Genomic DNA, 16,778 nt, shown 5'->3' with positions numbered 1-16,778 from the left:
GTGTGTGTGTGTGTGTGTGTGTGTGTGTGTGTGTGTGTGTGTGTGTGTGTGTGTGTGTGTGTGTGTGTGTGTGTGTGTGTGTGTGTGTGTGTGTGTGTGATATATATATATATATAGAGAGAGAGAAAGCGATAGAGTGAGGAGAGGGGGTGCAAGAGGGGTAAAGAGAGGTGGGAGGTTGTTGTCTATTTATTGAATGTTCCTCCCTGGTATACTGACATACAGTACCAGTCAAAGGTTTGGACACACCTACTCATTCAAAGGGTTTTCTTTATTTTTACTATTTTCTACATTGTAGAATAATAGTGAAGATATCAAAACTATGAAATAAAACAAATGGAATCATGTAGTAACCAAAAAAGTGTTAAACAAATCTAAATATATTTTATATTTGAGATGATTTAAAGTAAACACCCCTTGCCGTGATGACAGCTTTGCACACTCTTGGCATTCTCTCAACCAGCTTCACCTGGAATGCTTTTCCAACAGTCTTGAAGGAGTTCCCACATATGTTGAGCACTTGTTGGCTACTATTCCTTCACTCTGCAGTCCAACTGTCATGCCCTGGTCTTAGTATTTTGTGTTTTCTTTAGTAATTTGGTCAGGCCAGGGTGTGACATGGGTTTTGCATGTGGTGTGTTTTGTCTTGGGGTTTTTGTTAGGTATTGGGTTTGTAGTATAGTAGGGGTATCTAGCATAGTCTATGGCTGTCTGGAGTGGTTCTCAATCAGAGGCAGGTGTTTATCGTTGTCTCTGATTCGGAACAATATTTAGGCAGCCATATTCTTTGAGTGTTTCGTGGGTGATTGTTCCTGTCTTTGTGTTTGTTGTCACCAGATAGGCTGTTTAGGTTGTCTCACATTTATTGTTTTGTTAGTTTATTCATGTATAGTTTTTCTTCATTAAAAACCATGAATAACCACCACGCTGCATTTTGGTCCGCTTCTACTTCACCCCAAGAGAACCGTTACACCAACTCATCGCAAACCATCTCAATTGGGTTGAGGACAGGTTATTGTGGAGGCCAGGTCATGTGATGCAGCATTCCATCACTCTCCTTCTTGGTCAAATAGCCCTTACACAGCCAGGAAGTGTGTTGTGTCATTGTCCTGTTGAAAAAGTTATAGAACTAGAAATAGAACTAGGACTAGGAGGATGGATATGGATATTGCACATGTCAACATGTGATTTCTGTGTGAATTTGATTAGTTATGCAGCCCTAACACGCACACACACTCAACTTGATCTCCTACACAGTACAGAATCATCTGATTTGGGGTTGAAGAATCTAAAATATATTTAACACTTTTTTGGTTACTACAGGATTCCATATTTGTTATTTCCATGTTTAGATTTTTTCACTATTATTCTACAACGTAGAAAATAGTACAAGTAAAGAAAAACCCTGGAATGTGTAGGTGTGTCCAAACTTTTGACTGGTACTGTACATGTTCTTAGTTAGACACATACAGTGTTGTGCCTATCTACCCTACAGTATTACAGATCACTAGTAATGATATAACAGTAAGTTATGGTCAGCCTTCCATTAATAGTAAGCCAAGGTGCCTTACTGGCTATATTAGGTAGAAATGGAATAGTTGTCATTGGAAATGTAGATAGATAGATAGGTGTCACCACACCTTCCTACTTCAGGTTTACGCTCCTGAGAGGGGGATAGAAGAGGGGAACTAGAAGATAGAGAGATATAAATATACTTAAGTCATCCATAAGGGTTTAATGCCTGCTGTTGGTTGGAGTGTATTACTCATTATCATAGCTTACATACAGTAACTCTGAATTACTATTATTGCCGATTATGCGAACACACACACACACACACACACACACACATACACACACACACACACACACACACACACACACACACACACGTTTTTCAACCGGACTGAGTTTTTAACTGCATAGGCTGCTAGTGCTGTCCGTGGTGCTGAAAGCTAGAACTACATTTTGCCTACAAGATACACCCCATTTTCAGAAATTCATGTTCAGTGTTGTTAAGTGTTTAGATTTGATTATTGGATTCGTGCTCTCTGGTGGAACATGCATAATACACCGTATCTGCTGGTTTTGCAGGCAATTGCATTTCTACGCTTCATTATTGGAGTATGTCACATTTTTCACCACTTGGCGTCACTGTTGACCGTTAGTGTGAGAAATGGTCACGGGCGTTAAGAGGCCCATCCCGCCTTCACAGGGTGAGAACATGTCTTGCTGCATTGTTACAAAGAGACGCAGGACGAGAGAGCGAATAGTCGGCATCAAGATCAGTCTGTTTCTACCTTCTACAATTGCATCCGAATTTGACAAATAACTTCTTCATAATCTTGATTGTTTAAAATGTCATTTAATCTCTTCGGATCTATATGTGGCTCATGTTCGATGGAATGATGTCTTCACCGAATATAAGGAGCTCTATTGTGACGTATGTAGCGCTTGTGCTGCTGGAGTGTTACTGGGAGGCGGTGTGCGGGCAGCTCTCCTATTCCGTCTCAGAGGAGGTAAACCCAGGGACTTCTGTGGGAAATATCGCTAAGGATCTAAACCTCAATGTCCAGGATTTGGAGTCTCGTATGTTTCAGATTGTCACCGGGTCCAAGAGAAAGTATTTCGAGGTAAATCTAAAGACTGGTGTTCTCTATGTGAATGAGAGAATAGACAGAGAGGAGCTCTGTGTGAAGGCTCTGAAATGTACAGTCAGTGTAGAGGCCGTTATAAACAGTCCGTTGAAGCTTTACCGTCTAGAAATCACTATTTTAGATGTTAACGATAATGCTCCGTCGTTTATTGAAAAATCACAAAGTATCAATATAGCAGAGAGTACATTACCAGGCTTGAGATTCGCCCTAGCAGAGGCAAATGATGCGGATGTGGGTAAAAATTCTGTTAGTACATACATGCTTAGCCCTAATGAATACTTCGCTCTTGATATACACAAAGGAGGAGAAAGTGTGTCTGCTGACTTAGTGCTGCAGAAAGCGTTAGACCGAGAGAAACAGTCTGTTATAAAGCTCACACTGACGGCCATTGATGGTGGCAACCCACCGAGGTCGGCCACATCAGAGATTGTAGTTAATGTTTTGGACATCAATGATAACGCTCCGGTTTTTAGTATCTCGTTGTATAAGACTCGACTTTTCGAAAACGTCGCAATAGGGACAAAAGTAATCACTCTGAATGCGTCTGATGTCGATGAAGGCATAAACAGTGAAATGGTGTATTCGCTAAGAAGTAAAGGCCAAGGTCATATATTAGATAGATTTCAAATCGATTCTAAAACGGGAACAATCACAGTTAAAGGGCATATAGATTTCGAAAAAAGTCCTGCCTTTGAGATCCGTGCAGAAGTGAGTGACAGAGGCCAGCCCCCGATGGCAGCTCACTGTAAAGTGTTGGTAGAGGTGGTGGACCTCAACGACAATGCCCCTGACATCACTGTGACGTCACTCTTAGACACAGTGAAGGAGAACGCCAAGATGGGCACTGCTATTGCTCTCGTGTCCGTCCTCGATAAAGATGGTGGCAAAAATGGAATAGTGAATTGTGATATTGTAAATAAAGTCCCATTTAAACTGGAGACAAACTATGAAAACTATTATTCGTTAGTGGTCGACGGGCCTCTGGACAGGGAGAGCGCTTCTATGTATAATGTCACCTTCACAGCTACGGATGAAGGGACCCCGACTCTCTCCAGCACCAGCGTTATTACTGTACACGTTTCTGATGTAAATGACAACGCTCCTCTATTCTCAGAACCCGTGATTAATGTTTATGTGAAAGAGAACAGTCCGGTAGGAGACGTCATTTATACGATGTCTGCTTTTGACCCAGATTTAGATGAAAATGCAAAGATTACGTATTCATTATTAAATATAAGTGTTCCAATATCATCATTTGTGAATTTAAACTCTCATACTGGAGATATAATCAGTCTGCAGTCTTTTAACTATGAGGAGATCAAAACTTTCCAGTTTAAAGTTCAGGCCACAGACTCTGGTGTTCCTCCACTCAGCAGCAACGTGACTGTGAACGTTTTTATCCTGGATGAGAATGACAACAGTCCTGGGATTATCGCGCCCTATTCGGAGCACGGCTCCGTTAACACCGAGAACGTTCCCTATTCTGCTGAAGCGGGCTACTTTGTGGCCAAGATCAGGGCTGTAGACGCCGACTCTGGCTACAATGCGCTGCTTTCTTATCACATCTCTGAGCCCAAGGGAACCAACCTCTTCCGAATCGGAACCAGCACCGGGGAACTAAGGACTAAGAGGAGAATGAGTGACAATGACCTGAAAACTCACCCGTTGGTCGTGTTGGTTTCTGATAACGGAGAACCCTCACTGTCAGCGACTGTATCTATGGATGTAGTGGTGGTTGAAAGTACAGGTGAAATCCAGACTCAATTCAGAAATGTGCCGAGAAAGGAGGAAAACTTCTCTGATTTAAACCTTTATTTGTTGATCGCCATTGCCTCGGTGTCAGTGATATTTTTACTGAGCCTCATCAGTTTAATAGCTGTAAAATGCCACAGGACAGAGGACAGTTTCAGAAGGTACAGCGCCCCAATGATCACCACACACCCTGACGGAAGCTGGTCTTACTCTAAATCTACTCAGCAGTATGACGTGTGTTTCAGCTCAGACACACTGAAGAGTGACGTAGTGGTTTTCCCCGCTCCGTATCCACCTGCAGATGCAGAACTGATCAGTATTAACGGAAATGACACGTTTAACAGGACTCAGACATTACCCAACAAAGATCAGGTAAGAACTGTAGTTTTAACACAAAAATTCGTTTTCCTTCTATCCTAAACATGTCTTTGTCGCTTTGTTTTGATTTTCAATGTTTTTGGTTAACTTTGTTATTTGCCTCGTTATCTTATTTTAATGAACAGTGAAATTATAGACATATCACTGCCTATTTAAGATGTTAAACTTGCTTGCTATTTTCCCACATTGAAGAGAAACTTGGACGCGCTGTCCATAGTGCGGAAACGATTCACCCTCTCTTGCAGGTTTTTCGGAAATATAATTTAGCATAAGAGCTGATGGGTATGCTATGAAGCAAGCTAGATGTATTCAGGGTTTTCTAAAGCTAACCATATTCAGTGAGCTTCACATTCCAGCTCAGGCTTCATCCGTACTTGGACGGTGGATATTGCTGGACCGCCTGCCGCTAATTGTAGCAGGCTTGTAACTGGGTGTGCATATCGCACAACGCTCGTCGAACGCAGAATTCTTTATTGAGACAAAAGGTGAAACCTCAATCCATTGGCGAAACAGAGCCACGTTTTCATTTTTGCCGAAAACAAAATGAAAGAAAAGTTATCTTTCAAATTCAGCAGACTGTGTTATGAAATAGGTTTTCTGTACCGTCTTTATTTGATTAGTTATCCCCTTATTTTTGTCCTTAAACAGTCGCTATAAATATAGAACCAGTCAATAGTTTGGACACACCTACTCATTCAAGGTTTTTTTTGAACATATTTGTCTATTTTCTGCATTGTAGAATAATAGTGAAGCCATCAAAACAATGTAATAACACATATGGGATTATGAAGTAACCAAAAAAGTGTTAAACAAATTAAAATATTTTTTGAATTTGGATTCTTCAAAATAGCCACCCTTTGCCTTGATGACAACTTTGCACACTCTTGGCATTCTCTCAACCAACTTCATGAGGTAATGGAATGCATGGATGCAACCTGGAATGCATTTCAATTAACAGGTGTTCCTTGTTAAAAGTTCATTTGTGGAATTTCTTTCCTTCTTAATGCATTTGAGCCAATCAGTTGTGTTGTGCCAACAAAAGATATCCCTATTTGGTAAAAGACCAAGTCCATATTATGGCAAGAACAGCTCAACTAAGCAAAGATAAATGACAGTCCATCAATTACTTTAAAACATGAAGGTCAGTCAATGCTTAATATAAACAAACTATTTTAATTTTTTTTTACCTCATTTTCGTGGTATCCAATTGGTAGCTAGTCTTTTCTCATCGCAGCAACTCCCGTACATACTCGGGAGAGGCAAAGGTCGAGAGTCGTGCGTCCTCCGATACACAACCCAACCAAGCCGCACTGCTTCTTGACACAATGCCCACTTAACTCGGATGCCAGCCACACCAATGTGTCGGAAGAAACACCGTACACCTGGCGACCGTGTCAGCCCGCTATAGGAGTCGCTAGTGCATGATAGTACAAACCCTCCCCTAACCCCGACGACACTGGGCCAATTGTGCACCGCCCCATGGGTCTCCCGGTCGCAGCCGGCTGCGACAGAGCTTGAACTCAAACCCAGAATTTCTAGTGGCACAGCTAGCACTGTGATGCAGTGTCTTAGATGCCTGTGCCACTCGTGAGTCCACATTTCAAAATCTTTTAAAGTTTATGCAAGTTCAGTTGCAAAAACCATCAAGCGCTATGATGAAACTGGCTCTCATGAGGACCGCCACAGGAAAGGAAGTCTCATAGTTACCTCTGCTGCAGAGGATAAGTTAATTAGAGTTAACTGTACCTCAGTAATTGCCGCCCAAAGAAATGCTTCACAGAGTTAAAGTACCAGACACATCTCAACATCAACTGTTCAGAGGCAACTGAGTGAATTAGGCCTTCGTGGTCGAATTGCTGCAAAGAAACCACTACTAAAGGACACCAATAAGAAAAAGACTTGCTTGGGCCAAGAAACACGAGCAATGAACATTAGACAGGTGGAAATCTGTCCTTTGGTCTGATGAGTCTAAATTTGAGATTTTAGGTTCCAACCGCTGCGTCTTTGTGAGACGCAGAGTAGGTGAACGGATGATCTCTGCATGTGTGGTTCCCACCATGAAGCATGGAGGTGTGATGGTGTGGGTGAGCTTTGCTGGTGACACTGTCAGTGATTTATTTAGAACTCAAGGCACACTTAACCAGCATGGCTTCCACAGCATTCTGCAGCAATACACCATCCCATCTGGTTTGTGCTTAGTGGGACTATAATTTGTTATTCAACAGGACAATGACCCCAAACCCACCTCCAGGCTGTGTAAGTGCTATTTGACCAAGGAGAGTGATGGAGTGCTGAATCAGATGACCTGGTCTCCACAATCACCTAAACTCAATTGAATTGAGATGGTTTGGGATGAGTTGGACCGCAGAGTGAAGGAAAAGCTGCCAACAAGTGCTCAGCATATGTGGGAATGCCTTCAGGACTGTTGGAAAAGCATTCCTCATGAAGCTGGTTGAGAGAATGCCAAGAGTGTGGAAAGCTGTCATCAAGGTGAAGTGTGGCTACTTTGAATAAACAAAATGTAAAATATATTTTGAGTTGATTAACGCTTTTTTGGCACTTCATGATTCCATATGTTTTATTTCATATTTTTGATGTCTTCACTATTGTTCTACAATGTAGAAAATAGTAAAAATAAAGAAAAATCCTTGAATGAGTAGGTGTGTCCATACTTTTGGCTGGAACTGTACTTCTATTACTTTTTACAACTGTTACCGGGGACCTTAAGACGAGTATTGTGAGGCCTATGGTTGTCCCAGAGCAAAATAACCGCTTATTTGTGTATGGATGTCTTTGAATAATGTGGTTTTCTAGTATGGTGTACGCTTCAATATTACCACGTGGCGTCACTGTTGACCATGGTATTAAGATATTACTTTCGAGTTCCGAGTCCCCTCCCAGTTTCACAGGGTGAGGAGCATTCACGGGGCTTTGTTACAAAAAGAAGCAAGACGAGAGAGATGGTGGTTGGAGGCCAAAACATTTACCATGTTGTAATTCAGCTGGATTTGAGATATATATTTTCTGTGCTTAGATTTTTGTTGCTGATATTTCTATTTTTGGATCAATGCTCGGCAAACGTTCGATGGAATGATGTCTTTACCGAGTAGAAGGAGCTCTATTGTGACGTATGTATTGCTTGTGTTGCTGGAGTGTTACTGGGAGGCGGTGTGCGAGCAGCTCTCCTATTCCGTCTCAGAGGAGGTAAACCCAGGGACTTCTGTGGGAAATATCGCTAAAGATCTAAACCTCAATGTCCAGGATTTGGAGTCGCGTATGTTTCAGATTGTCACCGGGTCCAAGAGAAAGTATTTCGAGGTAAATCTTAAGACTGGTGTTCTCTATGTGAATGAGAGAATAGACAGAGAGGAGCTCTGTGTGAAGGCTCCGAAATGTACAGTCAGTGTAGAGGCCGTTATAAACAGTCCTTTGAAGCTTTACGGTCTAGAAATAACTATTTTAGATGTTAATGATAATGCTCCGTATTTTGCAGAAAAGTCACAAAGTATGGACATTGCTGAGAGTACATTACCGGGAGCGAAATTCTCTCTTTTAGAAGCGTCTGATGTCGATGTTGGAAAGAATACGGTTAGCACATACAAGCTTAGTCCTAATGAATATTTCTCTCTTGATATCCACAAAGGAGGAGAGAGTGTGTCTGCGGAGTTAGTGCTGCAGACAGCTTTAGACCGAGAGAAACAGCCCGTTATTCAGCTCACACTGACCGCTGTTGATGGAGGAAATCCACCGAGGTCTGGCACGTCAGAAATAAAAATAAATGTTTTAGATATTAATGATAACCGTCCTATATTCAGTAGCTCTTTGTATAAGACTCGTGTTTTCGAGAACGTGCCCATAGGAACAACAGTAATAAATGTGAATGCAAATGATATCGATGAGGGCACAAACAGTGAAATAGTGTACTCTCTTAGAACTAAAGGCCAAGATCATATATTAGAGAGATTTCAAATCGATTCTAAAACGGGAACAATCACAGTTAAAGATGCGGTTGATTTTGAGGAAAGTCCTGCTTTTGAGATTCATGCGCAGGCGAGTGACAGAGGCCAGCCCCCGATGGCAGCTCACTGTAAAGTTTTGGTAGAGGTGGTGGACCTCAACGACAATGCCCCTGAGCTCACTGTGACGTCACTCTTAGACACAGTGAAGGAGAACGCCAAGAAAGGCACCGCTATTGCTCTCGTGTCCGTCCTCGATAGAGATGGTGGCAAAAATGGCGCGGTTCAATGTGAGGTCAAGAATAAGGTCCCTTTTAAATTAGAGACAAACTACAAAAACTATTATTCGTTAGTGGTCGATGGGCCTCTTGACAGAGAGAGCGCTTCTCAGTATAATGTTACCGTCATAGCTACAGATGAAGGGGCGCCGCCTCTCTCCAGCACCAGCGTTATTACTGTACACGTTTCTGATGTAAATGACAACGCTCCTCACTTCTCAGAACCCGTGATTAATATTTATGTTAAGGAGAACGGTCCAGTAGATGTCATTAAAACAGTGTCTGCACTTGATTCTGACGTCAATGAAAATGGCCAAGTGACCTACTCATTCTTACAGAGTAACAGCAAATTACCACCTCTGTCCACAATGGTTAATATAAACTCAGATACTGGAGATATAATCAGTCTGCAGTCTTTTAACTACGAGGAGATCAAAACTTTCCAGTTTAAAGTTCAGGCCACGGACTCTGGTGTTCCTCCACTCAGCAGCAACGTGACTGTGAACGTTTTTATCCTAGATGAGAATGACAACAGTCCTGGGATTCTCGCGCCCTATTCTGAGCACGGCTCCGTTAATACTCAGAACGTTCCCTATTCTGCTGAAGCGGGCTACTTTGTGGCCAAGATCAGGGCTGTAGACGCCGACTCTGGCTACAATGCGCTGCTTTCTTATCACATCTCTGAGCCCAAGGGAACCAACCTCTTCCGAATCGGAACCAGCACCGGGGAACTAAGGACTAAGAGGAGAATGAGTGACAATGACCTGAAAACTCACCCGTTGGTCGTGTTGGTTTCTGATAACGGAGAACCCTCACTGTCAGCGACTGTGTCTATTGATGTAGTGGTGATTGAAAGTACAGGTGAAATCCAGACTCAATTCAGAAATGTGCCGAGAAAGGAGGAAAACTTCTCTGATTTAAACCTATATTTGTTGATCGCCATAGCCTCGGTGTCAGTGATATTTTTACTGAGCCTCATCAGTTTAATAGCTGTAAAATGCCACAGGACAGAGGACAGTTTCAGAAGGTACAGCGCCCCAATGATCACCACACACCCTGACGGAAGCTGGTCTTACTCTAAATCTACTCAGCAGTATGACGTGTGTTTCAGCTCAGACACACTGAAGAGTGACGTAGTGGTTTTCCCCGCTCCGTATCCACCTGCAGATGCAGAACTGATCAGTATTAACGGAAATGACACGTTTAACAGGACTCAGACATTACCCAACAAAGATCAGGTAAGAACCATAGTTTCACTTAAACCAGAAATCCATCCTTTAATCAGCCTTTTTTTTTGTTGTTTTGTTGTTTTTCTCAATGTCTTCCTTTGGATGAACTTGAACTTTTCTTCTCTATCTCATTTGCATGTTCAATTAAATTATAGACATCTTCCTGCCTATACAAGTTGGAAAAATGCCGTACTCTTTTGCTCGCTGTCAAGATAAACACATAGGCGCTGCCCATGGTTCTGAAATCTGTCACCGTCTTGGCTACCTGTTTTTGCCTGTTGTTTCACGTAATGCACTGGATACGCTTTTTTTTGCCCTGCCTATGTTTTGTAGCATTTCATATGAAACATCACATACATGCTGCTCAGAAGTGATGGTCGTCATGCTTCTATTGTGTTTGGATGGGTGTCATGGAATATATTGGGATCTTCTGAGTTGCTGTAAGCTGGTACATTCCCCACGTGGCGTCACTGTTGACCGTGGCATTGAGATATTATTTCGTGTCTCGAGGTCCCTCCCAGTTTCAGAGAGTGGGGAGATTTTTGTGGCTTTGTTAAAAAGAGACGCAAGACGAGAGAGAGACGGTTGTCTCAGGCCATACCGGTGTTTACCGCTTAGAAATTCAGCTGGATTTGATACATATATTTTCTATGCTAAGATTTTTTCAAGGATACTAATCTTTTCGAATCTATGCGTTGCTGACATTCGATGGAAGTATGTCTTTACCGAGTAGAAGGAGCTCTATTGTGACGTATGTATTGCTTGTGTTGCTGGAGTGTTACTGGGAAGCGGTGTGCGGGCAGCTCTCCTATTCCGTCTCAGAGGAGGTAAACCCAGGGACTTCTGTGGGAAATATCGCTAAAGATCTAAACCTCAATGTCCAGGATTTGGAGTCGCGTATGTTTCAGATTGTCACCGGGTCCAAGAGAAAGTATTTCGAGGTAAATCTTAAGACGGGTGTTCTCTATGTGAATGAGAGAATAGACAGAGAGGAGCTCTGTGTGAAGGCTCCGAAATGTACAGTCAGTGTAGAGGCCGTTATAAACAGTCCGTTGAAGCTTTACGGTCTAGAAATAACTATTTTAGATGTTAATGATAATGCTCCGTATTTTGCAGAAAAGTCACAGAGTATGGACATTGCTGAGAGTACATTACCGGGAGCGAAATTCTCTCTTTTAGAAGCGTCTGATGTCGATGTTGGAAAGAATACGGTTAGCACATACAAGCTTAGTCCTAATGAATATTTCTCTCTTGATATCCACAAAGGAGGAGAGAGTGTGTCTGCGGAGTTAGTGCTGCAGACAGCTTTAGACCGAGAGAAACAGCCCGTTATTCAGCTCACACTGACGGCTGTTGATGGAGGAAATCCACCGAGGTCTGGCACGTCAGAAATAAAAATAAATGTTTTAGATAATAATGATAACCGGCCCATATTCAGTAGCTCTTTGTATAAGACTCGTGTTTTCGAGAACGTGCCCATAGGAACAACAGTAATAAATGTGAATGCAAATGATATCGATGAGGGCACAAACAGTGAAATAGTGTACTCTCTTAGAACTAAAGGCCAAGATCATATATTAGAGAGATTTCAAATCGATTCTAAAACGGGAACAATCACAGTTAAAGATGCGGTTGATTTTGAGGAAAGTCCTGCTTTTGAGATTCATGTGCAGGCGAGTGACAGAGGCCAGCCCCCGATGGCAGCTCACTGTAAAGTTTTGGTAGAGGTGGTGGACCTCAACGACAATGCCCCTGAGCTCACTGTGACGTCACTCCTAGACACAGTGAAGGAGAACGCCAAGAAAGGCACCGCTATTGCTCTCGTGTCCGTCCTCGATAGAGATGGTGGCAAAAATGGCGCGGTTCAATGTGAGGTCAAGAATAAGGTCCCTTTTAAATTAGAGACAAACTACAAAAACTATTATTCGTTAGTGGTCGATGGGCCTCTTGACAGAGAGAGCGCTTCTCAGTATAATGTTACCGTCATAGCTACAGATGAAGGGGCGCCGCCTCTCTCCAGCACCAGCGTTATTACTGTACACGTTTCTGATGTAAATGACAACGCTCCTCACTTCTCAGAACCCGTGATTAATATTTATGTTAAGGAGAACGGTCCAGTAGATGTCATTAAAACAGTGTCTGCACTTGATTCTGACGTCAATGAAAATGGCCAAGTGACCTACTCATTCTTACAGAGTAACAGCAAATTACCACCTCTGTCCACAATGGTTAATATAAACTCAGATACTGGAGATATAATCAGTCTGCAGTCTTTTAACTACGAGGAGATCAAAACTTTCCAGTTTAAAGTTCAGGCCACGGACTCTGGTGTTCCTCCACTCAGCAGCAACGTGACTGTGAACGTTTTTATCCTAGATGAGAATGACAACAGTCCTGGGATTCTCGCGCCCTATTCTGAGCACGGCTCCGTTAATACTCAGAACGTTCCCTATTCTGCTGAAGCGGGCTACTTTGTGGCCAAGATCAGGGCTGTAGACGCCGACTCTGGCTACAATGCGCTGCTTTCTTATCACATCTCTGAGCCCAAGGGAACCAACCTCTTCCGAATCGGAACCAGCACCGGGGAACTAAGGACTAAGAGGAGAATGAGTGACAATGACCTGAAAACTCACCCGTTGGTCGTGTTGGTTTCTGATAACGGAGAACCCTCACTGTCAGCGACTGTGTCTATTGATGTAGTGGTGATTGAAAGTACAGGTGAAATCCAGACTCAATTCAGAAATGTGCCGAGAAAGGAGGAAAACTTCTCTGATTTAAACCTATATTTGTTGATCGCCATAGCCTCGGTGTCAGTGATATTTTTACTGAGCCTCATCAGTTTAATAGCTGTAAAATGCCACAGGACAGAGGACAGTTTCAGAAGGTACAGCGCCCCAATGATCACCACACACCCTGACGGAAGCTGGTCTTACTCTAAATCTACTCAGCAGTATGACGTGTGTTTCAGCTCAGACACACTGAAGAGTGACGTAGTGGTTTTCCCCGCTCCGTATCCACCTGCAGATGCAGAACTGATCAGTATTAACGGAAATGACACGTTTAACAGGACTCAGACATTACCCAACAAAGATCAGGTAAGAACCATAGTTTCACTTAAACCAGAAATCCATCCTTTAATCAGCCTTTTTTTTGTTGTTTTGTTGTTTTTCTCAATGTCTTCCTTTGGATGAACTTGAACTTTTCTTCTCTATCTCATTTGCATGTTCAATTAAATTATAGACATCTTCCTGCCTATACAAGTTGGAAAAATGCCGTACTCTTTTGCTCGCTGTCAAGATAAACACATAGGCGCTGCCCATGGTTCTGAAATCTGTCACCGTCTTGGCTACCTGTTTTTGCCTGTTGTTTCACGTAATGCACTGGATACGCTTTTTTTGCCCTGACTATGTTTTGTAGCATTTCATATGAAACATCACATACATGCTGCTCAGAAGTGATGGTCGTCATGCTTCTATTGTGTTTGGATGGGTGTCATGGAATGTATTGGGATCTTCTGAGTTGCTGTAAGCTGGTACATTCCCCACGTGGCGTCACTGTTGACCGTGGCATTGAGATATTATTTCGTGTCTCGAGGTCCCTCCCAGTTTCAGAGAGTGGGGAGATTTTTGTGGCTTTGTTAAAAAGAGACGCAAGACGAGAGAGAGACGGTTGTCTCAGGCCATACCGGTGTTTACCGCTTAGAAATTCAGCTGGATTTGATACATATATTTTCTATGCTAAGATTTTTTCAAGGATACTAATCTTTTCGAATCTATGCGTTGCTGACATTCGATGGAAGTATGTCTTTACCGAACAGAAGGAGCTCTATTGTGACGTATGTATTGCTTGTGTTGCTGGAGTGTTACTGGGAAGCGGTGTGCGGGCAGCTCTCCTATTCCGTCTCAGAGGAGGTAAACCCAGGGACTTCTGTGGGAAATATCGCTAAGGATCTAAACCTCAATGTCCAGGATTTGGAGTCTCGTATGTTTCAGATTGTCACCGGGTCCAAGAGAAAGTATTTCGATGTAAATCTTAAGACTGGTGTTCTCTATGTAAATGAGAGAATAGACAGAGAGGAGCTCTGTGTGAAGTCTCCGAAATGTACAGTCAGTGTAGAGGCCGTTATAAACAGTCCGTTGAAGCTTTACCGTCTAGAAATCACTATTTTAGATGTTAATGATAATGCTCCGTCGTTTACTACGAAGGCACAGGTCTTAGATATTACAGAAAACACTTTACCAGGGGCGAGGTTCCCACTGTCTGAAGCGTCAGATGTCGATAGTGGTAGAAATGCATTGGGCACATATAAGCTGAGCACAAATGATTATTTTTCTTTAGCGGTCCATAAGGGAGGAGAAAGTGTGTCTGCTGACTTAGTGCTGCAGAAAGCGTTAGACCGAGAGAAACAGTCTGTTATAAAGCTCACACTGACCGCCATTGATGGTGGCAACCCACCGAGGTCGGGCACATCAGAGATTGTAGTTAATGTTTTGGACATCAATGATAACGCTCCAGTTTTTAGCAGTTATTTGTATAAGACTCGTGTTTTTGAAAACATTCCAATTGGCACGACAGTAATAACTCTGAATGCGACAGACGCAGACGAAGGAACAAATTGTGAAATCGTTTACTCCCTAAGACAAAAAGACCAAGATTATGTTTTGAACATTTTTCAAATTAATCAACGGACTGGAGTGATAACAGTAGAAGGAAATATTGACTTCGAGAAAGACAATGCTTTTGAGCTCCGTATACAAGCTCATGACGGGGCACAACCCCCCATGACATCTCACTCTAAATTATTGATAGAGGTTATGGATATGAATGACAATGCCCCTGAGATCACTGTGACGTCACTCTTAGACACAGTGAAGGAGGACAGTAAGGTCGGCACCGCCATCGCTCTAGTGTCAGTCCTCGATAAAGATGATGGCAAAAATGGAATTGTGGATTGTGATATTGTGAATAAAGTCCCATTTAAACTGGAGACAAACTATAAAAACTATTATTCGTTAGTGGTCGACGGGTCTCTTGACAGAGAGAGCGCTTCTCAGTACAATGTCACCATCACAGCTACGGATGAAGGAACCCCGCCTCTCTCCAGCACCAGCGTTATTACTGTACATGTTTCCGATGTGAATGACAACGCTCCTCGCTTCTCAGAACCCGTGATTAATGTTTATGTGAAAGAGAACAGTCCGGTAGGAGATGTCATTAAAACTGTGTCTGCACTTGATTCTGACGTCAATGAAAATGGCCAAGTGACCTACTCATTCTTAGAGAGTAACGGCAAATCAGCACCGCTGTCTACAATGGCTAATATAAACCCGGATACTGGAGATATAATCAGTTTGCAGTCTTTTAACTATGAGGAGATCAAAACTTTCCAGTTTAAAGTTCAGGCCACAGACTCTGGTGTTCCTCCACTCAGCAGCAACGTGACTGTGAACGTTTTTATCCTGGATGAGAATGACAACAGTCCCGGGATTATCGCGCCCTATTCTGAGCACGGCTCCGTTAACACCGAGAACGTTCCCTATTCTGCTGAAGCGGGCTACTTTGTGGCCAAGATCAGGGCTGTAGACGCCGACTCTGGCTACAATGCGCTGCTTTCTTATCACATCTCTGAGCCCAAGGGAACCAACCTCTTCCGAATCGGAACCAGCACCGGGGAACTAAGGACTAAGAGGAGAATGAGTGACAATGACCTGAAAACTCACCCGTTGGTCGTGTTGGTTTCTGATAACGGAGAACCCTCACTGTCAGCGACTGTGTCTATTGATGTAGTGGTGGTTGAAAGTACAGGTGAAATCCAGACTCAATTCAGAAATGTGCCGAGAAAGGAGGAAAACTTCTCTGATTTAAACCTGTATTTGTTGATCGCCATTGCCTCGGTGTCAGTGATATTTTTACTGAGCCTCATCAGTTTAATAGCTGTAAAATGCCACAGGACAGAGGACAGTTTCAGAAGGTACAGCGCCCCAATGATCACCACACACCCTGACGGAAGCTGGTCTTACTCTAAATCTACTCAGCAGTATGACGTGTGTTTCAGCTCAGACACACTGAAGAGTGACGTAGTGGTTTTCCCCGCTCCGTATCCACCTGCAGATGCAGAACTGATCAGTATTAATGGAAATGACACGTTTAACAGGACTCAGACATTACCCCACAAAGAGGAGGTAAGAGTAGTAGACTATACTAATATTTATGTTTCATTCATAGGTATGATATGTGTTTTCATGGTCAATTTAGTTTTTGATGTCATAAAATTATATATATATATTAGCATAAATAGCTACGTCAATGTGCAAAATAACCTTTTCCTCGAACGGGAGGTCACTGTCCATGGTGCTGAAACGGTCATTGGTCTTCTGTTTTGGGTGGTAAAGGACTATTTGGGTTTTTGCTAGTATGTGTTGACAGTGGAATTTGACTATTCTAGTGATGTAAAAAGTTGGTTTAAATATATATATTTTTCTCTCTACTTGTCTCCCCCTTGAAAACGACATCTGGCAGTTTCCTATA

General features: G+C 42.7%; 3 protein-coding genes across 8 annotated transcripts in view; all 3 read left to right on the top strand.

Moving 5' to 3' along the window:
• LOC110504859 (protocadherin alpha-C2) overlaps nt 1–16,778 on the top strand; it is a 187,298-nt gene that overhangs the window by 81,915 nt on the left and 88,605 nt on the right. The window contains exon 1 of one of the 6 annotated variants that reach the window (XM_036969647.1): nt 10,825–13,345. The exons of 4 other annotated variants lie outside the window; for them this stretch is intronic. In XM_036969647.1, the coding sequence (XP_036825542.1) occupies nt 10,967–13,345 (2,379 nt within the window). In that variant the 5' untranslated portion in view covers nt 10,825–10,966. Of the gene's footprint in view, nt 1–10,824; nt 13,346–13,904; nt 16,433–16,778 lie in introns of those variants that run through there. One more of the 6 variants, XM_036969646.1, reaches the window with a different exon arrangement.
• Nucleotides 2,158–7,643, top strand: LOC118945980 (protocadherin alpha-8-like). Its single transcript, XM_036969631.1, has 2 exons — nt 2,158–4,781; nt 7,602–7,643. Exons 1-2 carry the CDS (start codon nt 2,385–2,387, stop codon nt 7,641–7,643), a joined length of 2,439 nt encoding a protein of 812 aa, XP_036825526.1. The 5' UTR covers nt 2,158–2,384.
• On the top strand, nt 7,709–10,595 carry LOC118946055 (protocadherin alpha-3-like). The gene is made up of 2 exons (XM_036970284.1): nt 7,709–10,259; nt 10,584–10,595. The coding sequence occupies exons 1-2, from the start codon at nt 7,878–7,880 to the stop codon at nt 10,593–10,595; spliced, it is 2,394 nt and encodes a 797-aa protein (XP_036826179.1). The 5' UTR covers nt 7,709–7,877.

This window comes from Oncorhynchus mykiss, chromosome 31 (assembly GCF_013265735.2).
Source record: "Oncorhynchus mykiss isolate Arlee chromosome 31, USDA_OmykA_1.1, whole genome shotgun sequence".
Taxonomy (NCBI): Eukaryota; Metazoa; Chordata; class Actinopteri; order Salmoniformes; family Salmonidae; genus Oncorhynchus; species Oncorhynchus mykiss.
This window is presented reverse-complemented; position numbering and strand designations above follow the sequence as displayed.